We start from the raw sequence: 20286 nt of genomic DNA on the forward strand, positions 1-20286 counted from the left end.
GTTCAGCTGGGAGGTGTTTAATCATCCACCCTACAGCCCGGACCTCGCTCCCAGTGATTTCCATCTTTTCCTACACCTCAAGAAATTCCTGTCCGGTCAGCGTCAGCGTTTTGAGAATGACAGAGAGGCGGAGATTGTTGTCACACAGTGGTTCCAATCCCAGGCGGCAGACTTCTACGACACAGGTATTCAAAAGTTGGTCCCACGGTATGACAAATGTCTCAATTCCGGTGGCGAATATGTTGAAAAATAGCTGGACACTTGCTGTATCTGTTGCAATAAATATTTCCATGAAATTGTGTTTTGTTTCTGTAAACGGCCCCAGGGAAACTTACTTTGTGGACGAACCTCGTATATGCATAAACATTGATTTCCAAACCTGATAATGCATTATTATAGCTTAAAACAGGAAGTATATACTGAAAAATACGTTCCGAAATAAATGCGTCGAACTTCGCGGCCAAATAGCTATCACGGTTTGGGTTAGTCGCAGAAGGAACAGTTTTGAGGATCATGTACCAGAGAGTGTAAGTAAATTATCTTAAATCTGATACTAAAATTTGCTGTATCGGTTAGTTAATTCGCGGGAATGAATCTTGGCCTCACTTCTAAGAGCTCTCTGATAAAAAGATGGCTGTTTTCTGGGTTATAGCGCCGTGTAGTATAGTTGAAGTTAACCGACGTTTCAGAGGTCCTTGCCGCCGTGAGAACTTCAAATCTCACTTTCATTGAAATGTCATGAAATTTCCTTCATGGGTTTTGGCATAGTATACCAGTCATTGGGACGTTTGTCTACTGATTCTCTGTTATATTTTAGGGTATTTTTGAGGTGACTGCTTAATGACCCGCTCACAGTTCTAATAATGGAAATTACGTAGTGTTATACAACTTTTCCCGATAAGCCTTTCCGACAGGACAGCACAACACGAAGAATAAAAACACGGCCCCATCTCCATGTTTCGAGTAGTATTCGAACCCATGATCACCGTGTTTGAAAACGACCCACCCTTTGGAAGCTACGAGTAGTGTGTAGAGATGCTTCAAGCATACAAGCGGACTTCCTGACCCCTGTAGGCAGGCAAAAAAAATACATCTGACATGCGCAATGCTGTAAGAATACACGTTGCCACTGACTCATCTCGATAATCATCAGCAATCTCACGGAAAGCCACAGAACTCCACAGAAGTTTCATGTACCGCTATTGTGAGAGAAAAAAAAGAGAAGACGATCGCTGGAGCGCTGACTCTTGGTTCGTCTTGTCTCCCGCCTGCTGGCGCTAGTGGTCTGCATGGTGTTTCGAGGGGCGGGCAGACGCGATCGTTTAAAATCTTGGGTACATTCTTGACGGTCACACCGGCCGGCGAAGAAGGAGTAGAAGTTGGACGAGAAATACGCGTTCGGTTGCTACATTGAGTGTGCTCGCGTGTGTGTGTATATCTAGTGAGCTTTACCGTGAAAAGGGAACATGGGCTTGGAGCTCTTTTGACGTGTTACAGAAAACGATAATACAGTCGATTAACGACTCTAACTCGTAGTAAACTCGATACAAAGTATGGCAAATTTGCCGCCTCTAGACCCTGAACTCTCGATAGGGACGAAACTGGTTCGTCATATGAAAGTGAAAAGAAGAATGTGTAGTGCACAGTTCTCAAGGGCTCAAGTGTGCCTGCTTCTGCTTGTTCTTCCGTCGTTGGTCATCACAACAATCGCAGCTTTAGAGGTGAGTGCTGGGCCCATTTGTTTCCAGTTATCTACTTGACGTTCTGACTTCGAAAGTGACGCGTTTAACCTAAACCGTACCATGTCTCTCTAGGAGTATGAAACGAAATTTTGTTTCTTTACCAATTCATAAAGCGTTAAGTGGACAATTGGTTGACCTCGGTTATGAAACTCCGAAAGTGTTACGGGATACCAACTAAACATTATGTAACGGAAGAATGTACTGCAGCTACGCACTCACAAAACTTTTACTTAGTTCAGATTGTACACATGTGCACCTCCACGTTTGTTAGTAGTGGAGGGATGATAATAATGCCAGAATAGTTGTGGAGCGTTTTGCCTTATTTTATTAATGTCTTACAGTATCCTAAATAATAAATGTTACTACTAAAATGGCCTTGGTAATATTTCATCAAATTTCTGCGGCTATTATGAATGTGACTTATGGGATGTGGCGGCATATCTTCTGGTAGAAATCGACCGACGTTTCAGAGGTGCTTACTGTCACCATCATCAGAGCTATGATCGAGTAACTTCGATCAGTTTCTGCAAGAGACAATACGCACGCCGACAGTCATCTTCTTGAAATGGTCTTTGTTGAAAATGTCAAATTACTTTTTAATAATATTGCTGACTTTCGTAGAGGGCTATGTGTTTTTACAAGTTAATTACAAATATCAGTTTTTAATAATTAATTTATAAGTGAAACTACCGTCGAATATTAATTGCTCTATTTATCAGTTTGCCGCTGTAAAATATAAATAATTGCAACAAATTTATGGTGCAATTAACATTAGTATGATCGGGCCCAACTGCTGTTTATATTCAAGCAGAAGGGATGGGTAAAACTCAGATGAATATTTTTTGAAGCCAATTACTGTCGATGATACTTCAGACATGTATTTTCTTGCGTTTGGTAATAAGTTTTTCCTATGATATTTGGCGACACGTATGAAGAGATCAGGCCTATGATAACCTTTCGGGCAAGAAAGGCTGATAAGTATTTGTGTGATTACCACTCAGTAATATAACTGGTCTGCAGTACATTGAACGTCAAGACGAATGAAATTCACATATCGCCTAATATGCGTGTCATATATACCGCATAAATGTTTTAAATGTTTTTGTGTTTAATGGCCATTTCCTAGTTACACGACGTTTCGAAGGTGCTGCCTTTTAGAGACCTCTGAAACGTCGGCCTACTACTTGACGGCGCATTGACCCAGAAGGCTGTCTCATCCATTAAAATGTATGTGGTTCATTGGAAATGGGTTTGTCGTTTTATCATTCGCTGTAGTTATTTTTTTTTCGTCACTTTGTCTCAGTGGCAGTTTATGAGGTTCTTGTAAGCGATTTCTGCGCCCGGGGTATGTCAGTGGTTGCATTGGCTGTATTTGGCCCACTAATAGCTACATTTGACTGAACTCGGCGAAGAGTTAAAACCCGTCTGATCCTGCCATCTTTTTAGCGACATTAGGAACCATATTACGTACAAGTTTATGCGTACTGAGCTGTTTTGGTCAAGATGTACTGCGCGTAGATGTTTTAGTGACTCTGTCAACTTGTCCAGTAGGATTGTGCTTCGGAGTGACGCGGTTCGAATCTCGGACAGTTTACCGGCTATTCGATCTGAGAATTTTCGTTGTGTTTTTCAGCCACCAGGGGAATGGTGGGGTGGTTTATCGAAGCATGCGAATACCATTCCTTCTCTTGCCTACCTGCAGTTTAAATGACATCTAAATTAAGCAGTAATTTCTACGAACATTGCCCGTATTTCGTTACATCGCTATAAGCTTCAATAGTGACAAATTAATTTTATTATTAATTTTTAAGTCCAAGAAATTTAGGTGTCTTGGCCTGTCTTGTTATGGTAGTTGCTATCTGGATAAGAGTAAAGACCGAGTTCGATAGACAGCTTTTACATTACTCAGTGATTTTCTTCAACAGTCATTAGTGAGATGTTTGTCACCGCTTTTGCTTAGGTAATATTTCAGTATGATCTTTCATTTTATAAATCGTCATGTATCGAGATGAACATCGATTGTAAGAAATTGCAGATGTTGACAGAATTTACGTGGCATAGATGTAGGGAGCTATTTGACGGAAGGCGCGCGGGTAGTGAGGTCTCAGGGGGACTTTTGACTATGTGTACAGTTAAGACATCAAACTGTGCGTTGCTGTAGCAGACCGGACGAGCACATGGATTTGATTGGTCGCGTACGAGACGGAGTACGATCACGAATCCATACACGTACGATTTATTTAGTGACGTAACAGGATTGTTCTTTTCCAAAATGTGTTGATACCAGAAGAAATTACTTTCTTTTACTAGCTTTTTAATTCTTGTAGGCGTTTATTTAGTATTTTGAGCTCCGGAAAACAGTAGGTTTGTCCAAAAGATAACTCATAGTAGCCATTACAGCCCATAGTCTGTTTCTGACATTTGTCTCAATTTGAATCATGAGGAGAATATCTTTATGGAGCAGATTTCTTTTTGAAAAGTTAATATTCCCTCAGCTGATTTAAAATGTATCGCTTTAATATTATTTTAAGGTTTATTAGTGTCCACAGTAGCCTCCCACTGGATTCTCTTCTGAGCCAGTTCAATTCATTCCAAATCTGATGTAATTTTTCTCGTAACATTAACCTGTTTACTCTCTAGAATATAGAGTGAACAAAACCAACAACTATTAACACTATAATGGACACTATTGCCATACGCGTTTCGACCTCAAGAGGTCATCATCAGTGGCATCAGGGAAATTAATACATATAGTCAAATTTCATAATTAAAATGAAAGTTAATTTTTTTTAAGATTACTGTTTACTCTCTCTTATGCTTGCTATTAATGGGTCGTGGAAGTAACATATATGAAAAAGAGTTCAAATAGAATTGACTTGGTGGATTATGCCGTAAAATAGCTTTTTCCGATTACATCTAGCCATTTTCAGAGACGTGTATTTGCTTTCTGTTTGTTTATAGGTCTATAATTTCGGGTAAGACGAGGGATTATGGACTTGGGATGTTCCCGCCATCTTTTATAACAATTTTTAGTGGAAATTGAAGTAAACTGTATGTTGTTGGTGTCCGTATGTTTTAAATACGTCATTACAAAGGATAAGTCAGGGTGGATTAGAATTTAATGAAACTTACGCTAATATTAATTTATTAAATTATATTGTAGCGTCATGTTGAGAAATATAAGAAACTGTATTAAGTATGTCACAGGTACCAAGAGTAAAAGCATGCAATCTGTTCCACGCTTGTAATGTGGATTCTTCAGTAGCAAGTAAAGACAGAATTAAGTAAATAATCTGAAATGTTAAATAAAGTTTCAACATTTTGTGACTTCCATTACAAATCGCCGGTACTGGGTATACAAGCAGCTTACGTTATACGTAATTTCGCCACACTAGTTTTAAAATATCCGCGGTTTTATGTCGCTATCATGAGGAGCTTCAAAATTTTATCCGTCGGATTTTAAAGCCTATTAACCTATGTTGAACCTTCTTCTCCAGGTTTATGAGGTATTGTGATGCACATGGTTGGGTTAGCAATAACAAATTCTGACAGCAATTTAACGTCAATATGGCGATTGAAGATGGCTATCTTCTGGGCTGTAGCCTCAAATCATACTTAATGTGGCGAGTATTATACTTTTCCACGCAGGAACGTAATCCCGTGTATAATGAGAGTCGTTTTCATACAGTAACATGTCTCCGTGTGGTACCAACGGTTTGTTGATTCCCGCCTACGATATTTAAAAGTAACTTGGAGATGGAATGAACTGAGAGTAAGATAAAGTCAATATTTGAAGTTGTACAAATAGAAAACCCGTGATGGTCTAAGCTAGCCTTGAAAAAAAGTACGTGGGCCGAGTGTTATTTGTTTATCTCACACAGTTGATTCACCGACTAGGCCAGCTTGCTTGTAATCGTAATATGCATTGAACTTCGGTAGAATAAGTGAGACAAATCTTTCCAGAAACACGCTGAACATTACAATACATTCGTCTCCGCTGTTGAAGTCCCCTTCCGTGTTCGCCACCCGCCAACATCACTGGCATCAACTTAGTTCATATTACCGCAGTTCTGAATGTGATACGACTTTCACGTTTGTAAACATACGAGGTGAAAATTAAAATACTTGGATTAACACGTGGCTCTGATAATTTGTCGCAAATCCTACACAGACTGCTCTAGTGTTGAACTCTGACCTCCGTATTAAGAAGCTGTTCATTAAATTCCTGATAAATCTCAGTTTTTAGTTTAACATTTTATTCTTTGCTAATAAAATATTGGATTGTTGATGTAACCCTCTGTACATAGACCGTTGTAAAGATCAGCTGATTAATGATTTTTAAGTACGTAAACACTGTGCAGTGAGAATTATATAAGGTCCATGTACACAATTAAGAGTTACTGATTTTTACAGTAGACGGAAAATGTATTTTCCAAAGGCTGCATAGACTTACAAGCATTAGGGAGGCTTATCGTATTATATTTAGGGCTGTTTTTAGTTCTAACGTTTACTAAATTAATTTGTCTGAATTTTATAATTCTTTGTAATACGTTAATCCTTGAATGGGAATGACTTAATGTCATCAGTTTTTTAAGCCCAAATAATATTTACCTACAATTACGGACACTTGTTCCCTGTCTTCATTAATTTAGTATGATTGGTGAAGTTCTCTTGTCATATTCACTTGTTAACATATTGGACTCGGCGTAAGGGTTTTGACAGATATCTGTATTATTAATTAGAACCAAATTTATTTAATAATTCCGCTTTAAATCTTAGTGGTAACTATAGACCGATATCTCACTTGATATAAGTTACCAACTTTCCATTTTGCATTTGTGTTTCATATGTTTTTAAGTGTGAACAGCGTTAACCAGTTGATCTTTGTAGTGGTGAAATGTGTTTTCTTTGCGGTACGGACTGAATTCTTTAATGTTTAGACGAACTTCGGCTTGTAAGGTTTAATATCATTGGTCGTGGTTGATTTATTTTAAGAAGTGCGCCTAAATATATGCTGAGTTTAATAGATGTGTAAAGAGGTCACTTGGAAGACCAAGACAGCAATTACGTAATTATATCGATGTGAATTGCTTTAGGGTAGGATCGAAAGCGGAGTTTGTTGGTGATTGTGGTTTCGAAAGGGGTTTTTGATGGATGTTTCTGTTGCTGTGGATTGAATAGTTAGCTAGAGAAATATTTTTTAAAGTTTAATTATATGTTTTTCGTCATCTGCGTGAGGTATAAGGGCATGGGTCAGTGGACGTTGAGGAAAGATACGGTCGTAGCCTATTTTAAACATTTGTTTGAAGAAGCAAAATGATCACGAGAGAACCTTTTTGTCGTGATATTTCTAAAACGTCCCTCTTTGATCGCCTCAGTTGAGGACAATGCTCGTTATTTCACATGCTGTGTAAGAACATCTTTGTGTTACAGTGATAAATTTAAAACATCTGCTCTCGTAAGAGTGCATTCCTCCTACGGACTTAAATTATAAGCAGTCATATATTTCTTTGTCACAAGAACGTGCGTGTTAGACTTACATGAGGTTCACGATTAAAATGAGACAAGAATTCAGTCTGGAAATATTTGCTGTTAGTGCTGAGTAGCACTGGATACATTGTTAACCCCAGAAGAAATGTTAACACTAATGATGACCTGGTAATTTTTATGGCTGACCAGGTACCAGAGACGAACTGACAGAGACATGGAGATAATTACACTGCTGTCAATTAGAATGTATTTTCCCCCCTTCACTTTCATTCTTAAATCATGGTGTTTGGGACGTACAAGATATGTGGTACTCGAGAAATAATTTAATTAATAAAATCTTTCTTTGTCGATTCTGTTCTACCAGCAGCTGTCGAGTCCCCCCCCCCCCCCATAAGACATTTGGTACGACTCCTTGGATGAGTGATCAGCTCGTCGCAAGGCCCCTACGGTACATATGACAGCACAACACAGAAAGACACGGACAAACGTCCGTGCCTTGAGTGGGATTCGAACCCACGGTCCCAGTGTCCTAGCGAACGTCTACGCCTTCAGACCCCTCGGTCTCTGTGATCGTATGATTTATAAAATTCTCACGGATAAATTAAATTCTAACGGGGAGGAATTGCAGATAGAAGTTACTAATATTGATAAAGATATTATTGAAATAGATTGTGAAGATTTTTTCCGTGGCACAATAAAAGTTTTTGTGAAAACGTCAGGTTTCGTAACAAGAACGAATATTTTAAAATATTAATACCTGACGTCTGTACCATGGCGTTTATTTAGCTCTAAAACAGTTATTCTAATATCAAATCTAAAACTTCTTGACGATGGTGAAGAGTCAATTGAATAAAAAATTCCTTGGATATTATCCATCGTCTAGTAAATATAAAACGTAAAACGACGTTTCGGAGATGGGACTCTATCTCCGTCTTCAGGTTCTCCGGAGATAGGGATTAGCTCTATCTAGTGGGCCCAACTGTGTAGGAACCTGAAGACGGAGATAGAGTCCCATCTCCGAAACGTCGTTTTACGTTTTATATTTACTAGACGAAGTTTTTATTCAATTGAGTTATTCTAATCCTGATATGCAAATGTCTTAGTGTCACTTTTTTCCCCGGAAGGAAGTTTGTGGTCACTGAGATGGACTTAGCGGAATGTTTTTATATAGTGTTTCACAATTTTGCGGAAGGAAGTTTGTGGTCATTGAGAAGGAGTTGGTAGAATTTTTTTAAATAGAGAGTTGATGCCGTTTTGCACACTAAGATGTTACCGCCCACACGTGTTTCGTTATCAGTGTGTTTACAAGTTCTGTGGTATTATTCTACATCATGGCAGGGAATGTGAGGCGTATTTGTATTGTACCTAGTGACGAGGTCAGTGAATTAACCGAAGTTCCACCGCCACCAAGACATCTAAGATGACGCAAGAACAGAATTCTTTGTATGGGCTGTACCTCCAGGTAAATGTCTGAAATAAATATTCGACAGTTGACGGTCGCCGGATAAAGTACGATTGAGTAACAGACAATCGAACAGTGGCCGAGAAATAAACACGAACTTAGTTGTTGCAAAAAGAATGGTAGTAGAACTGCTGTAGAGGTCGCGCGAGTAGTGGTGGAACTTTTAGGTTTGGTTTGTCTTTGAAGGGGGAAATAAAGTGTGTGTTGGTGTCCGTTTTGATAGTAACTTTCGGAACCAATCGGACATTTTAATGAAACTTGATAACAAGGCCAGTCCGTAGTACGTACGTGTGGCTGTCTGTCGGTACAGCCGTGAACTTGTGTGAACATTGAAAATTCGGTGGGAGAAATAATTAGATTTGTTAAAGAACTGAGTGGCGTAGCTCCGCTGTAATGAACTTCGTCTACTCTTTACCAAGTTGCTTATGCATGTTATTAGCCCTATAAATTCATCTGTATGCTCATGTTCTTTTGTACGATTTAATTCTTTGCATCTGTAGGCAATTTATTCTTTTCGTAAAAATATTTTCATTTATTATTCCCTCTGATAATGTCACTTTCTTCAGATCTGAAATTTGTCTCTTGGCTATAGACTTACTTAACTGAAGTCCATGTTTCAGATCTGTACAGTACATTTCTCATGTCACCCATCTTTGTTCCTTTTGTTAAAGTTTGGATCGAAATAAATATTTATTATTGTTATTCTCGTCTCATTTTCATCCGACAAACACAAGCGGAAGTAAAATTTTGATCCAAAGTAAAGCTGTCTCACTACACGCCATAGAGGCGCTTGTGGGAAGAGGCGGTATAGTTCATATTTATTCTTGTAGTCGTTATCGTCACGTCCGGTACCCAGTGGATAGGAGGCTGGTTTGTATCTCGTACCCGGTATGGACGCAAAAGCTAGGAGAAAAATCCATTTTCCCTGTCCGGGATCGAACCCCCGTCTTACAGTCTGCAGGCACTGGCGACTTCCTGCTACCTCGGGTTCAAATATCGATTATTAAATCGAAATTTTAAGCATTCGATTACACTTTGCTTTCCCATGTCCAAAAGTGACATTTTTGCCTCTGTGTATGTATATATACAGAGGCAGAGGGATAGCTCAGTCAGTATAGTGACTAGCTACGGGCTGGACGACCGGGGTTCGATCCCCGACGGGGGCAGAGGATTTTTCCTCTAGCCTCTGCGTCCAGACCGGCTCTGGGGCCCACCCAGCCTCCTCTACAATGGGTACCGGGGTCCTTGCCCGGGGGTAAAGCCGGTCGGGGCGTGATGCCGACCACTCACCCCCATCTAGTGCCCAGGTCAAGGAAGAGAGGAGCTATACCTCCACTCCCCCCAAGCGCCTACATGGCGTATAATGGGACAAACTTTACTTTACTTATATGTATATATATAACGTATTTATTGACTTAGTGTTATTGATCGAAGTAAAATACGTGGTAATCTGCTACCGTGATGTTTGCTTTTGAGGGTTATTATGTTTTAGTTCTTTATCCTATAAGGCAGTTCGCGATCTGTAACCGATGCCATTTCCGTAAGCCAGGCGGTAAATTATGACGCGTTAGGCTGAAACGTATAGGTTTTATTTCACGGGAGGTTCTTCATAGTCACACGTCAGTGGGGAAAGTAATTATATGTGTTTTAAATTAATGTTTGTTTTTGAATTAAATAATAATGAATTTCCTCACCTGTTGCCATGATTTTGTTGGTTTTGCTACCACGATGTGATACAACGCATCTGTTGTATGAAGTCCCGTGGGCGTATAATCGTGTGGTTCTTTAGGTTAGTGTAGACTGGGTGGGGACTGGTTCTTGTGGATGACAAACCGGTTTTGTGATCAGTAACGAAGTGGGACCGTTGACTGATCGGCACGAATTTAGTGAGAGTTTGTTGTCTGAACAGCAAGACCACTTATTCACTTGCCACTTTCAGGTGGTCTGTTTCGACATTATATCAGCAATCGCTGGAATTTTTCAATTCCGATCTGTTCCTTGCAGCCTTCTAACGAGCATTCACTGGGCAAAGCATCTTGGACACTACTGGATTTTAAGATTGGTCTCTGTGTTATATGGATTTAAAAAATCCTGTCGAGACTGGGTGGAAGCTTAGTTGGATGAGGTTATCAAAATCACACGGTACCTTGATAGAACATAAGAAATCGCGGCCAGATACATGTGTATCGTAGGGATTCCTTCTCAAAGACGATAATTCTTGTATTTTTTCCTACGACTGACCGGTGTAAAATTTGTTTTTTTGCACAATTATGTTTTACCTTCGAAATAGAAAATCAATTATTTTTTTAGGTTTTTATTTCCCAAGAGGAATGTCGTTTGAATTTAATATTTATTCCTGCTACACTCAATTTTTTTTGTTGGGTCGGGGGGGGGGGGGGGGAGCGATTCGGACACCTTGTGCTTAATTTTGTAAATTGGAAACATCTTGTATGTTTTCTCTGTGTTGTATTTTTGGAAAGTGTATTTTTTGTATTTTGCTGTATTTCTAGACACAATTTGAAAGGGACTTGTAAACTTTTAGGAATTCCCCGTGACTAATTTTATAAGCGGAGCGAAGCCGATAATTTTGCGGGGCTGTCTGTTGCATTTTCCATTTTTGCGAGAAACGTGTCCTTGTTTTGGTTTTATGACATCCCTGTGCCAAATTCTCGAAAGAGAAAAATATCGATACACTTTCCGGGATTGTGTGTCCGAGAGGAACGTGTTTTGGTGGAGCAGTGCGTAGATGAACGCGTTCAGATCATTAACTGAGTTGGTCCTTAAGAAGACCACATTTCAAGGTTTTAAGGCTTCTTAGCTTGATGTAACCAGAAACAAGGTTGTAAGTTGTCGTTATGCAAATGTAATTAGGGATATCGAAGATCATACCATGAGTAAGTCTGACAATGTTTGAAACGCTAGGAAAGTCTAATAAGATGAGGCCTTAAGGACAAATGAGGCGTGTACCGTCAACCAATCTGATTCTACACCCATCGCCTTGCGACGAAAGTCGACCGCATCATCGTATCTTTTAAAAGCGATTTTCGCGGAATACAAAATTGGTGTTATTTTCGTATTTAAAATGAAGACTGCGTTGGGTTACGTGAACTGTATACTGATTGTGAAAGATTAGCAAAGTGGTTTTACCACTGGCAGTGAGTTCGCCAATGGCTTTGTACGAATTACGGTTACCCTGAGGCTGGAGTTCTGAACGTCTTAGTGGAGCGATTCGAACTTGTCCTTATTCTGCAGGTCCTGGCTTCAGGTATCGGATCAAATACACGGCAGTCTATGATTTCGTGGTTTTCTTCATTCCCTTCTGGCAAAACTGTTTGACAGAGAAGTCACTGGAGGGTTGGGTGCCCTGTGGGAAACTGTCTATGCAGGGCCGTTCCTTAAACTTTCTAGGCGCACAAGAAATAAATAATTGCAAGAAAATAAACTTAAAAATAGCCGGTAACCTCTAAGTTTAATATTATTACTGCGATCAAGGTGTATAAAGTGGGTTCCGGTTAATTGGGACACATCGGGACTAGAACACTTTGGCCCAATTGTGCGAAGTTCCACGTAAAGAGTTAAAAAGATTTGTTCTTTGAGATTTGTCCAAAATAAACGGCTGCCCCAATTAACCGGAATCTACTGCATTTATTAAAGAGTTTATTTTTGTATCTGTTCTGGGATTTAAATAGAATTAATAGGTTGTAATTTAATACGCGTCATATTACATTTTTTACATATTGGTTGCTTAAGATGTTACTGTCCACGAAACATTTATTTTATCGTAATGTCGATGACCAGGGATCTCCGAAGCGCGGGGCCGCTTCAGCCTAAGGACGGCCTTGCTGGGCGATGTCGTGTGGTTCTCATCCCACTGTTTTGGTTACTAAATTTATGCAGATGGACTCGAAAAATGTTCGAACACTTTCAGTCCATTTACTCCTAATTCCATTCGTCGTCATCGTCACATTCATTTCAACTACGTCTTGTTATTTCCCGGTCCCTCACAATATTCAGTTCATCTGCACAGGCACATTCGCACAAAACAGTGCATCGTAACTAGTTTATTAAATCTGCAAGTCCTTCCGTTTGCCCACGTGTTCAAACTTTTGCCTCACAAAGGATTTTGACAAAATTTGATACAGAAAGCCCACAATAACAGTTTTATGACTGGCTGCATCGGTACGTTTATTTTAAACGTGGATTAAAATTCAGTTTTGTCCGTTCTCGTTTAACGGATTGTCTAATTTTGACGAAATTCCGCGTAGTTAACGTGAATAAACTTCGCGAATTGATGAGACGGGTTACATTGACCCCCTGTTATAGACTCGCTACATTTTTGAACAAAATGCTAACGAATAGTCCTTCGTTTGCAGACAGGTTCACGTATTGCTAAAAATAAATTTTTAAACGAAGACGGGCATTACTGATATACTGGAAGATGATTTTACTATATTAATATTTCATTATCAGATTTAATTAATCTTGTTCCAATTTGAACTTATCCCTCCAAGTGTTCATCATCATGACGCATCATAGATTTGATGTTCTTAATTAAGTTTTAAGCTAAAAGTTGCTCACAGTGAAAGATATTGTCAAATCCTGACGGCGTTTAAAAAACTTGTTCTTCTCTGACACCAGTTAAATATTTTTCGTGGTATAGGTTAATACGGTATTAAAAAACATAAACAAAACATCGTCTGACAACGAGTTAACCCCTGATCTACGCGAACAAATGGATACATTAAACTTATCTGCCACAATAAATATAACGATCATTTGCTCCGGTGGGTCTAGAAATTGTCTGGGGAACTCGAACAGTGTTACCAACAGCGTTTTTCTTCCCCCCAAGTAGTATGGCTATTTCTTAAACAGTTCCATTTAATTAGTACTCAGTGACGCTAGGTTGTCCATCAGTGTTGCCAACTCATAACCAACCACACGCGCCGATTTGTGACTGTAACAGCTTCTGTGACACGTGCAACTATAATCTCGCGTTTCAGTTGTTTTATTCTGTGTAATAATCGTGACTGTGATTTGTCAGCATGGTCTCTTGCCAAGCGTAAATTGAATATCATGGCTGTCAAATGTCTGAGTTGCATGCCACCCACAGAATATGCAGAAAGTGGTTGTCTTCTGGGCAGTAACGCCGTAGAGTTTCGAAGGAATTTAATGCCCCCATCTTTAGGGCTGAATATGACGCAGTATGTGTCTCCGAAATATTTGTATGTACCTACAAATCTATACGGCTCTTACCCAGCAGAACAACATTACAATCACCACCGTGACAAATTCGAGATGTATGTATGTGTTCTCCTTTGTAACTTCTGATAAGGTTTTGCTAATTCTCACAAAATTGTCTGTTGGAAGGCAATACGACGTTTTTTAACCGTCTTTAGCTGCTCTGCGAAATTTGAAGTTTATTCTGGCGAATATCTCACTCGAAGGCGCTTATATCAAAATAAACGTAATTTTTAACATTTCCGGTAAGGAGAAGTTGTTTTGTTGCAATTAAAGCTGTAGAGTTTTTAGATCAATTCCGCTAATTTTAGGTATTCACAGAAGCGTAGTTGGACGTGTGGGATTTTTATTGGTTTTTTCCTGTATGTTTTTGAAACACTCTGTATAATGTCGAATTGTTGACTAATTTTTCAATCATTGCGTTTAACATATTTGTCATGATGAGATACCAGACTTTCAGACGATATCAACATTTGCGTCATTAATTGTATTATGTCTAAAATGTGTATGATGTAGACTTCCAAAAGCATGTAAATTTTAAAATGTCGTCGTCTTAGAATATAAATGAACACTTAGAGGTGAAGAGAGAGTTAGATAGGGCAGATAAATAGTGAGTGACACTAATTTATGGGGGGAGGTAAATGTAATTTTGGTACAAGGTTCCCAGGCTTCACCCGCTTGTCCTGATAATGGTAGAATGAGAATGGAAGTTAGTATTAAAGACAGAATATTAATACAAAGAGCTGATTTATGATTTTATAATTAGTATGTCGTGAAATGATAATTTCGAGAATGAAAAGTAATTTGGTGCCCTCGCACGCCTAAATAACAAATAAAATATTAATTTATTTCCAGTACATTTCCTGTTTTTACTAGGAATCACATGAAACCCGAAAGTGCACTGTGTCCAAAATGCAGAGTTGCTTATTAAACCAGATGATACGTAGACTATATACTTACCAGTGGAATTTTGAGAGTTAATATGGCGACTATGCGAAATAATATTTTTGTGCCTAGTGATGAATGCAATAATGACGTAGGAAACTTAACATAGTTTGGTTTGATGACATAGTGACCTGAAGAATATCTCTGGAATTTCAGTGCAATGCAAAGAGTAGACCAAGGCGGTCTTCTTCTTCTTCTTCTTCTCTTTTCCGCGGAGGTTGACAACCTCCTAGTCCATTCCTCGTGTTCATGCGTGTATGTCATCAGCATTTACCTCTACGAAATTTTGTCGAAAAAATAGGTCATATTGATATTGTGATCTTCATTTCTTTTATCTTATCTTGACATTTCTGGAAGACCGCGCGGGGGTGTGGGGCCAACAAATTCGACTTCGCCCTTAAATACTACATTGCCTGCCTCGCCCCATCCTCTGTGTTCTAGTTTACTTGGTCTCAGCTGTAAATGACCATGCAATGGAAGTGAGTTAAGGAAGTCACGTGATAACATTACTATCAGATTAAAAGACGTTGTTCCTATTCTAATTTGATGCATATAATATACTGATAATACTTTAAAACACTATAAGTAATTAAATAGTCAGTCAAAACATATTAATTCTTTAATGAAGAGGAGTAACGCCACGGTGGTCTAGCGGTCAGAACGCTGGCATTGTAATCCTGGGGTCTCGGGTTCGATTCCCGGCGGTGCCCGAATTTATAACTTGTGTTGGGCAAGGCCGTGGTCTAGGCAACACGGAGTTTTCCTCCGGGGGCTTCCCCGGTTTCTCCGTGGCATCCCAACAATTACTCCATTCACACACAGAAGAAGGCAATGGCAAACCACTTCTGGATCATCTGCCAAGAACGTATATGAACATGTCCCAGTCCGAGAAAAGGATGGAAGGATCCTGTTCATATGGACCTGTCGTCAGACAGAACACTAAATAAAATAAAAAATGAAGAGGAAAGCAGCGGACAGCAACAAAAATGTGTGGGAAATATCTCTGTACTTAATACCAATGTTTTTAACTCAGGGATAAGGGTAGTACGCATGCGCGCAACGTACTTTTGACTACCGGGTCGCCTAAATCAAAGGGACTTCCTTAACTCTGGCGTAAAGTAGCGTATAATATGTTGATGATACTTAAACGTAAATTGGTAAAGAACTTTAAGGAACTGGCCACGCCCATTTCTAGGCACCCAGTATTTTTATTTTGAGTATGTAAGGAAAAACCACAAAATTGTCACGTGGCAATCTCTTTGGAACTAGAATCAAAGCTAGGAACTAACGTGTACATTAACCATTCAACCGCGACATTCATTGCGTTTTGATGACCAGGGGCTTGGTCACAGGGGCAGTTTGATGTACTTGGTACAATTAGAAGCTGAGATAGTCTGAATCAGTGACATGACGATCGCAGGTGGTTCTACGTGAGTAACGTCTTCCGAGATGTCTTTCACGCATCTGTTTCCAAAAAATATTATAGTCAATCACGTAGGTAGGTGTTCGCTTTGCTCCATTGTCTTCTCTCCCTACCTCGATGTTGGCACAACCAAGTTACAAAGTGATTACAGAGTCTATTTGCCAAGCTGAGCACTTATTTTTTATGGGTAAAATAAAGGTGACGGAAGAGTGAAATATGGTTTGTTTGTACAGGTGGATTCAAAACGATGTGCACTACTTTACCATTTATAAGATAGTGTAATTGCGTCATATTGTGAATAGTCTAACAATTATTTATTTTCATCCGTCTTATCACAATATTTAAAATTTCTTATAATTAAGATAATAAAATATTATTGATGTTCCATATCGATTGATCGATTTACACTTTGGAATATCCTTTACACAACATGTTTCAGTTTTTATAAAACCATCTTCAGGTGTATAAGATTTTCGAACTTAAAACTCAAATATTATTCCATTTGGTGATGTTTTATGCCATTTGTTTTTCGAATTTGGGCGAGGTGTTGTCTTTTCTGAAATTTAATCAGATGTACATATCGGTCTTAGATGTAGGATTGACATATCGGAACATACAATCAATCCTACATCTAAGACCGATATGTACATCTGATTAAATTTCAGAAAAGACAACACCTCGCCCAAATTCGAAAAACAAATGGCATAAAACATCACCAAATGGAATAATATTTGAGTTTTAAGTTCGAAAATCTTATACACCTGAAGATGGTTTTATAAAAACTGAAACATGTTGTGTAAAGGATATTCCAAAGTGTAAATCGATCAATCGATATGGAACATCAATAATATTTTATTATCTTAATTATAAGAAATTTTAAATATTGTGATAAGACGGATGAAAATAAATAATTACTTTACCATTTCTTTGTACCGAAGTTGTAAGTAAAGCAAAACTGAAATTATACGGCCAGTCTGTCTCGTTGCACAGTTATATTTCTTTTGAAAGTGCACACAAATTGAAGCTCTGTGACGTTATTTTGTTTCTTCAATAAAGTGGTTCGTTTCTGTTCTGTGTTGCTGGTAGCAGCTTTCGTCTGCCCAGTCTTGGTAGCGGAGGCTAAACTCGGTCGGAAAGGAACGGTTAAGAATATAAAGAGCTTAATTTCTTTCCCGTCTTTAGTGCACGTTATCAAAAACTCAGTTCGCTACTCATCCAATGAAATAACAGAGGCTGTAGCTAGATTTCAGTATGCGTTCGGAAATTCCTGTGATGTTTTGTCTGGATTTCCTGAATTCTGGAACAGATCCATAGTTGATACCCAATTTTCACGTTACACCTTCATTCTTCGCACGCAGTTTCTAAAAGTAACATTAACAATGTACACCCCCACTTCGGTAAATATCAGTTGTAACCAGGCCCGCGATATTATTTGTTAATTTATTATCAGTTCCTATAAGCCAATTCATTTTCTTTACTTTGAAGTATTTACAAAAATTATGATAAGGTAATATATTTGCGTCATATTGTGAATTAGGTTAATATTTTAATATTTTCCGTCAAATCACAATTTTTAATAAGATAATAAAATATAAAATATTTAAAATATCATTTCACGTTCCGCATCGAATGATCGATTTACAAATTGGAACGTTTCGAATTTGTAAATCGATCATTCGATGCGGAACATGAAATTATATTTTAAATATTTTATATTTTATTATCTTATTAAAAATTGTGATTTGACGGAAAATATTAAAAAAATTATGATTCTTATTTCGTCTGCTGATTTACCTGCAAGTGCCACACAAGAGGACTTTGAAATTCCGCCTTAAAACATAAGTTTTCCATGTAAATGTTTCAGATATAAGCTGTTACAGTAGCTTATTTAAAATAACGTTCAACTATGTAATAATTTGCGTACATTTTAATTTAAAATTTGAGTGTGTGCTATGCTAACCGATATTTTTGAATGTGTATTGTTAAAGAAACGGAAATTGGGTGTTAATTGAAAACAAAATAATGCAAGGAGGGGTGTCTTGGCCCTTGGGTCCACTGGGACATTTTTTCTAGGCCCGAGGAAAAAAAAGTTTGATCACCTTTGCCTATATTTATCAGGATTAATTAACTGGCACTGTCTGGGAACGTCTTCCGCCGTGAATTGTCTTATGGTATGTCTTACTACCCCCCCCCCCCCCCATCCCCGCGACTACCCATTTCCTTTTACTCCCTGCCAATTTTCGAAATTTAAAATTTTATATGTGACTAATTCATAAACGTGCTCAGTAGGTTAATCAGCCATGTGGAGATGCGTGTTAAGAACAAATGACGTCGAATCCCATTCATATTTATGGTCCATAGCGAGAATACGATGTTTTCTTTGAGGTCCGACCCGAATAATTTTGTTTGCTTAGTCACCAGCTGTTTTTTTTTTGAACTGCTGTGACGTAATGCCTGCAAGGGACTTTCCAGAAGTGTTGCTTGTCCGGACGAGTTACTGTTTTTCCCCTTCGCGCTGCAGAGAGCGCGTCTTCCTGAGTGAGAATGTTGCTGCTTCCGGCTATATGGCATCCCGTTTCAACTAGTGCAGTAGTACTTAATCGCACGCAGTACTGCTACCTGCTCCACATATCTTGTCCTTGATACTGTGCTTTTTTTAAAATTTACTCTTTCATTTTCTTGTTTTATCTCACGTTCTTGCAGACGTCGATTTTCATCGATGGCTATGTTTCCTCTTATTCTGTTTGCACATGTAATATACAAAGTGATCGAAAAAAGATTTGTCATCGGAAGGTAACTTCTAGTATGTTAGGTCGATATACAGAGGGTGTGGATTAGATTGAAGAAGGTCGTGTCCCATTAAACGTGGAGAATTTCTTGACCAGCTAAGCGGTAGTCAGCATCTAGAGAAGAAGTCTGATACATAGAGATAGTTTTTCATTTAGGAGATAGATAATTTTTCGTATTATGACACTTTTGCCACGGTGGTCTAGCGGTCAGAACGCTGGCATTGTAATCCTGGGGTCTCGGGTTCGATTCCCGGCGGTGCCCGAATTTGTGACTTGTGTTGGGCAAGGCCGTGGTCTAGGCAACACGGAGTTTTCCTCCGGGATTTCTCCGTGTCATCCTAACAATTACTCCATTCACACACAGAAGAAGGCAATGGCAAACCACTTCTGGATCATCTGCCAAGAACGTATATGAACAGGTCCCAGTCCGAGAAAAGGATGGAAGGATCCTGTTCATATGGACCTGTCGTCAGACAGAACACTAAATAAATAAATAAATAATTATGACTCTCTTGTTTTACATGTTTTATATGCTGACCTTTTATTGTTCTCAGAAATTTCTCTTTGTATTTCTTCTGGGCATGTGTTTCGCCGCTTTCTGATTTCTTTTAACCAGATTAACGATTTAATCCATAGATTCCTGATTTCAACCGTAATTCTCAATCAACACAGGCAAAATCACTTAATCCGAGAAATCTGATTTTCCATTTTAAGCTGATATTCGTATAAATTATATTTAATAATTTAATTTGTACCGCAAAGAAAACACAATTTCTCACCATTACGAAGATCAGCTGATTAATGCTGTTTGCAGTTTGCATCATACAAAACATCAATACATAATATAGAGTTAACGACCATTTGGCTTTAAAGTGTCAAGACGAAGAAGGAAAACGAGGAAGTAAGTAAGACGTTTGATGACGGTGGTGATTTTGACGATTGGGAATCCTTTGCAGACATTTTGAAGCTGGGACCAGTTAATTGCATTGTATCTCAGTGTGGAAAGGACATGATGGCTGCTTCTAAGCAATGCAGGGGATTCAAACTAAAGGAAAGGATTTGCATATAATCAAATGCTGATTGTGCTTTCTCACTGGTTCGTCTTTCTATTTCACTTATCTCGCCTTTGCTACATGAACTAATTGTGTTCCTAGACACAGTCCGTCACCTTCTGCGGACGCATCAACGTCTGAAGAC

At 38.7% G+C, this 20286-nt stretch overlaps 1 protein-coding gene across 26 annotated transcripts in view; it reads left to right on the plus strand.

The window, feature by feature from the left end:
- The first annotated feature begins 1326 nt into the window (after positions 1-1326).
- The window catches only part of trol (terribly reduced optic lobes), a 363907-nt gene continuing 344947 nt past the window's right edge, over positions 1327-20286 (plus strand). For 25 of the 26 annotated variants that reach the window (XM_087345597.1, XM_087345586.1, XM_087345592.1 and 22 more), the window contains exon 1: positions 1327-1721. In XM_087345597.1, the coding sequence (XP_087201723.1) occupies positions 1554-1721 (168 nt within the window). In that variant the 5' untranslated portion in view covers positions 1327-1553. The remainder of the gene's footprint in view (positions 1722-20286) is intronic. The other variant, XM_087345610.1, reaches the window with a different exon arrangement.

Source organism: Zootermopsis nevadensis, unplaced genomic scaffold (genome assembly GCF_977971745.1).
Source record: "Zootermopsis nevadensis isolate Lab colony 2312 unplaced genomic scaffold, Znev_1.0 Znev_ptg000009l, whole genome shotgun sequence".
Lineage (NCBI taxonomy): Eukaryota > Metazoa > Arthropoda > Insecta > Blattodea > Termopsidae > Zootermopsis > Zootermopsis nevadensis.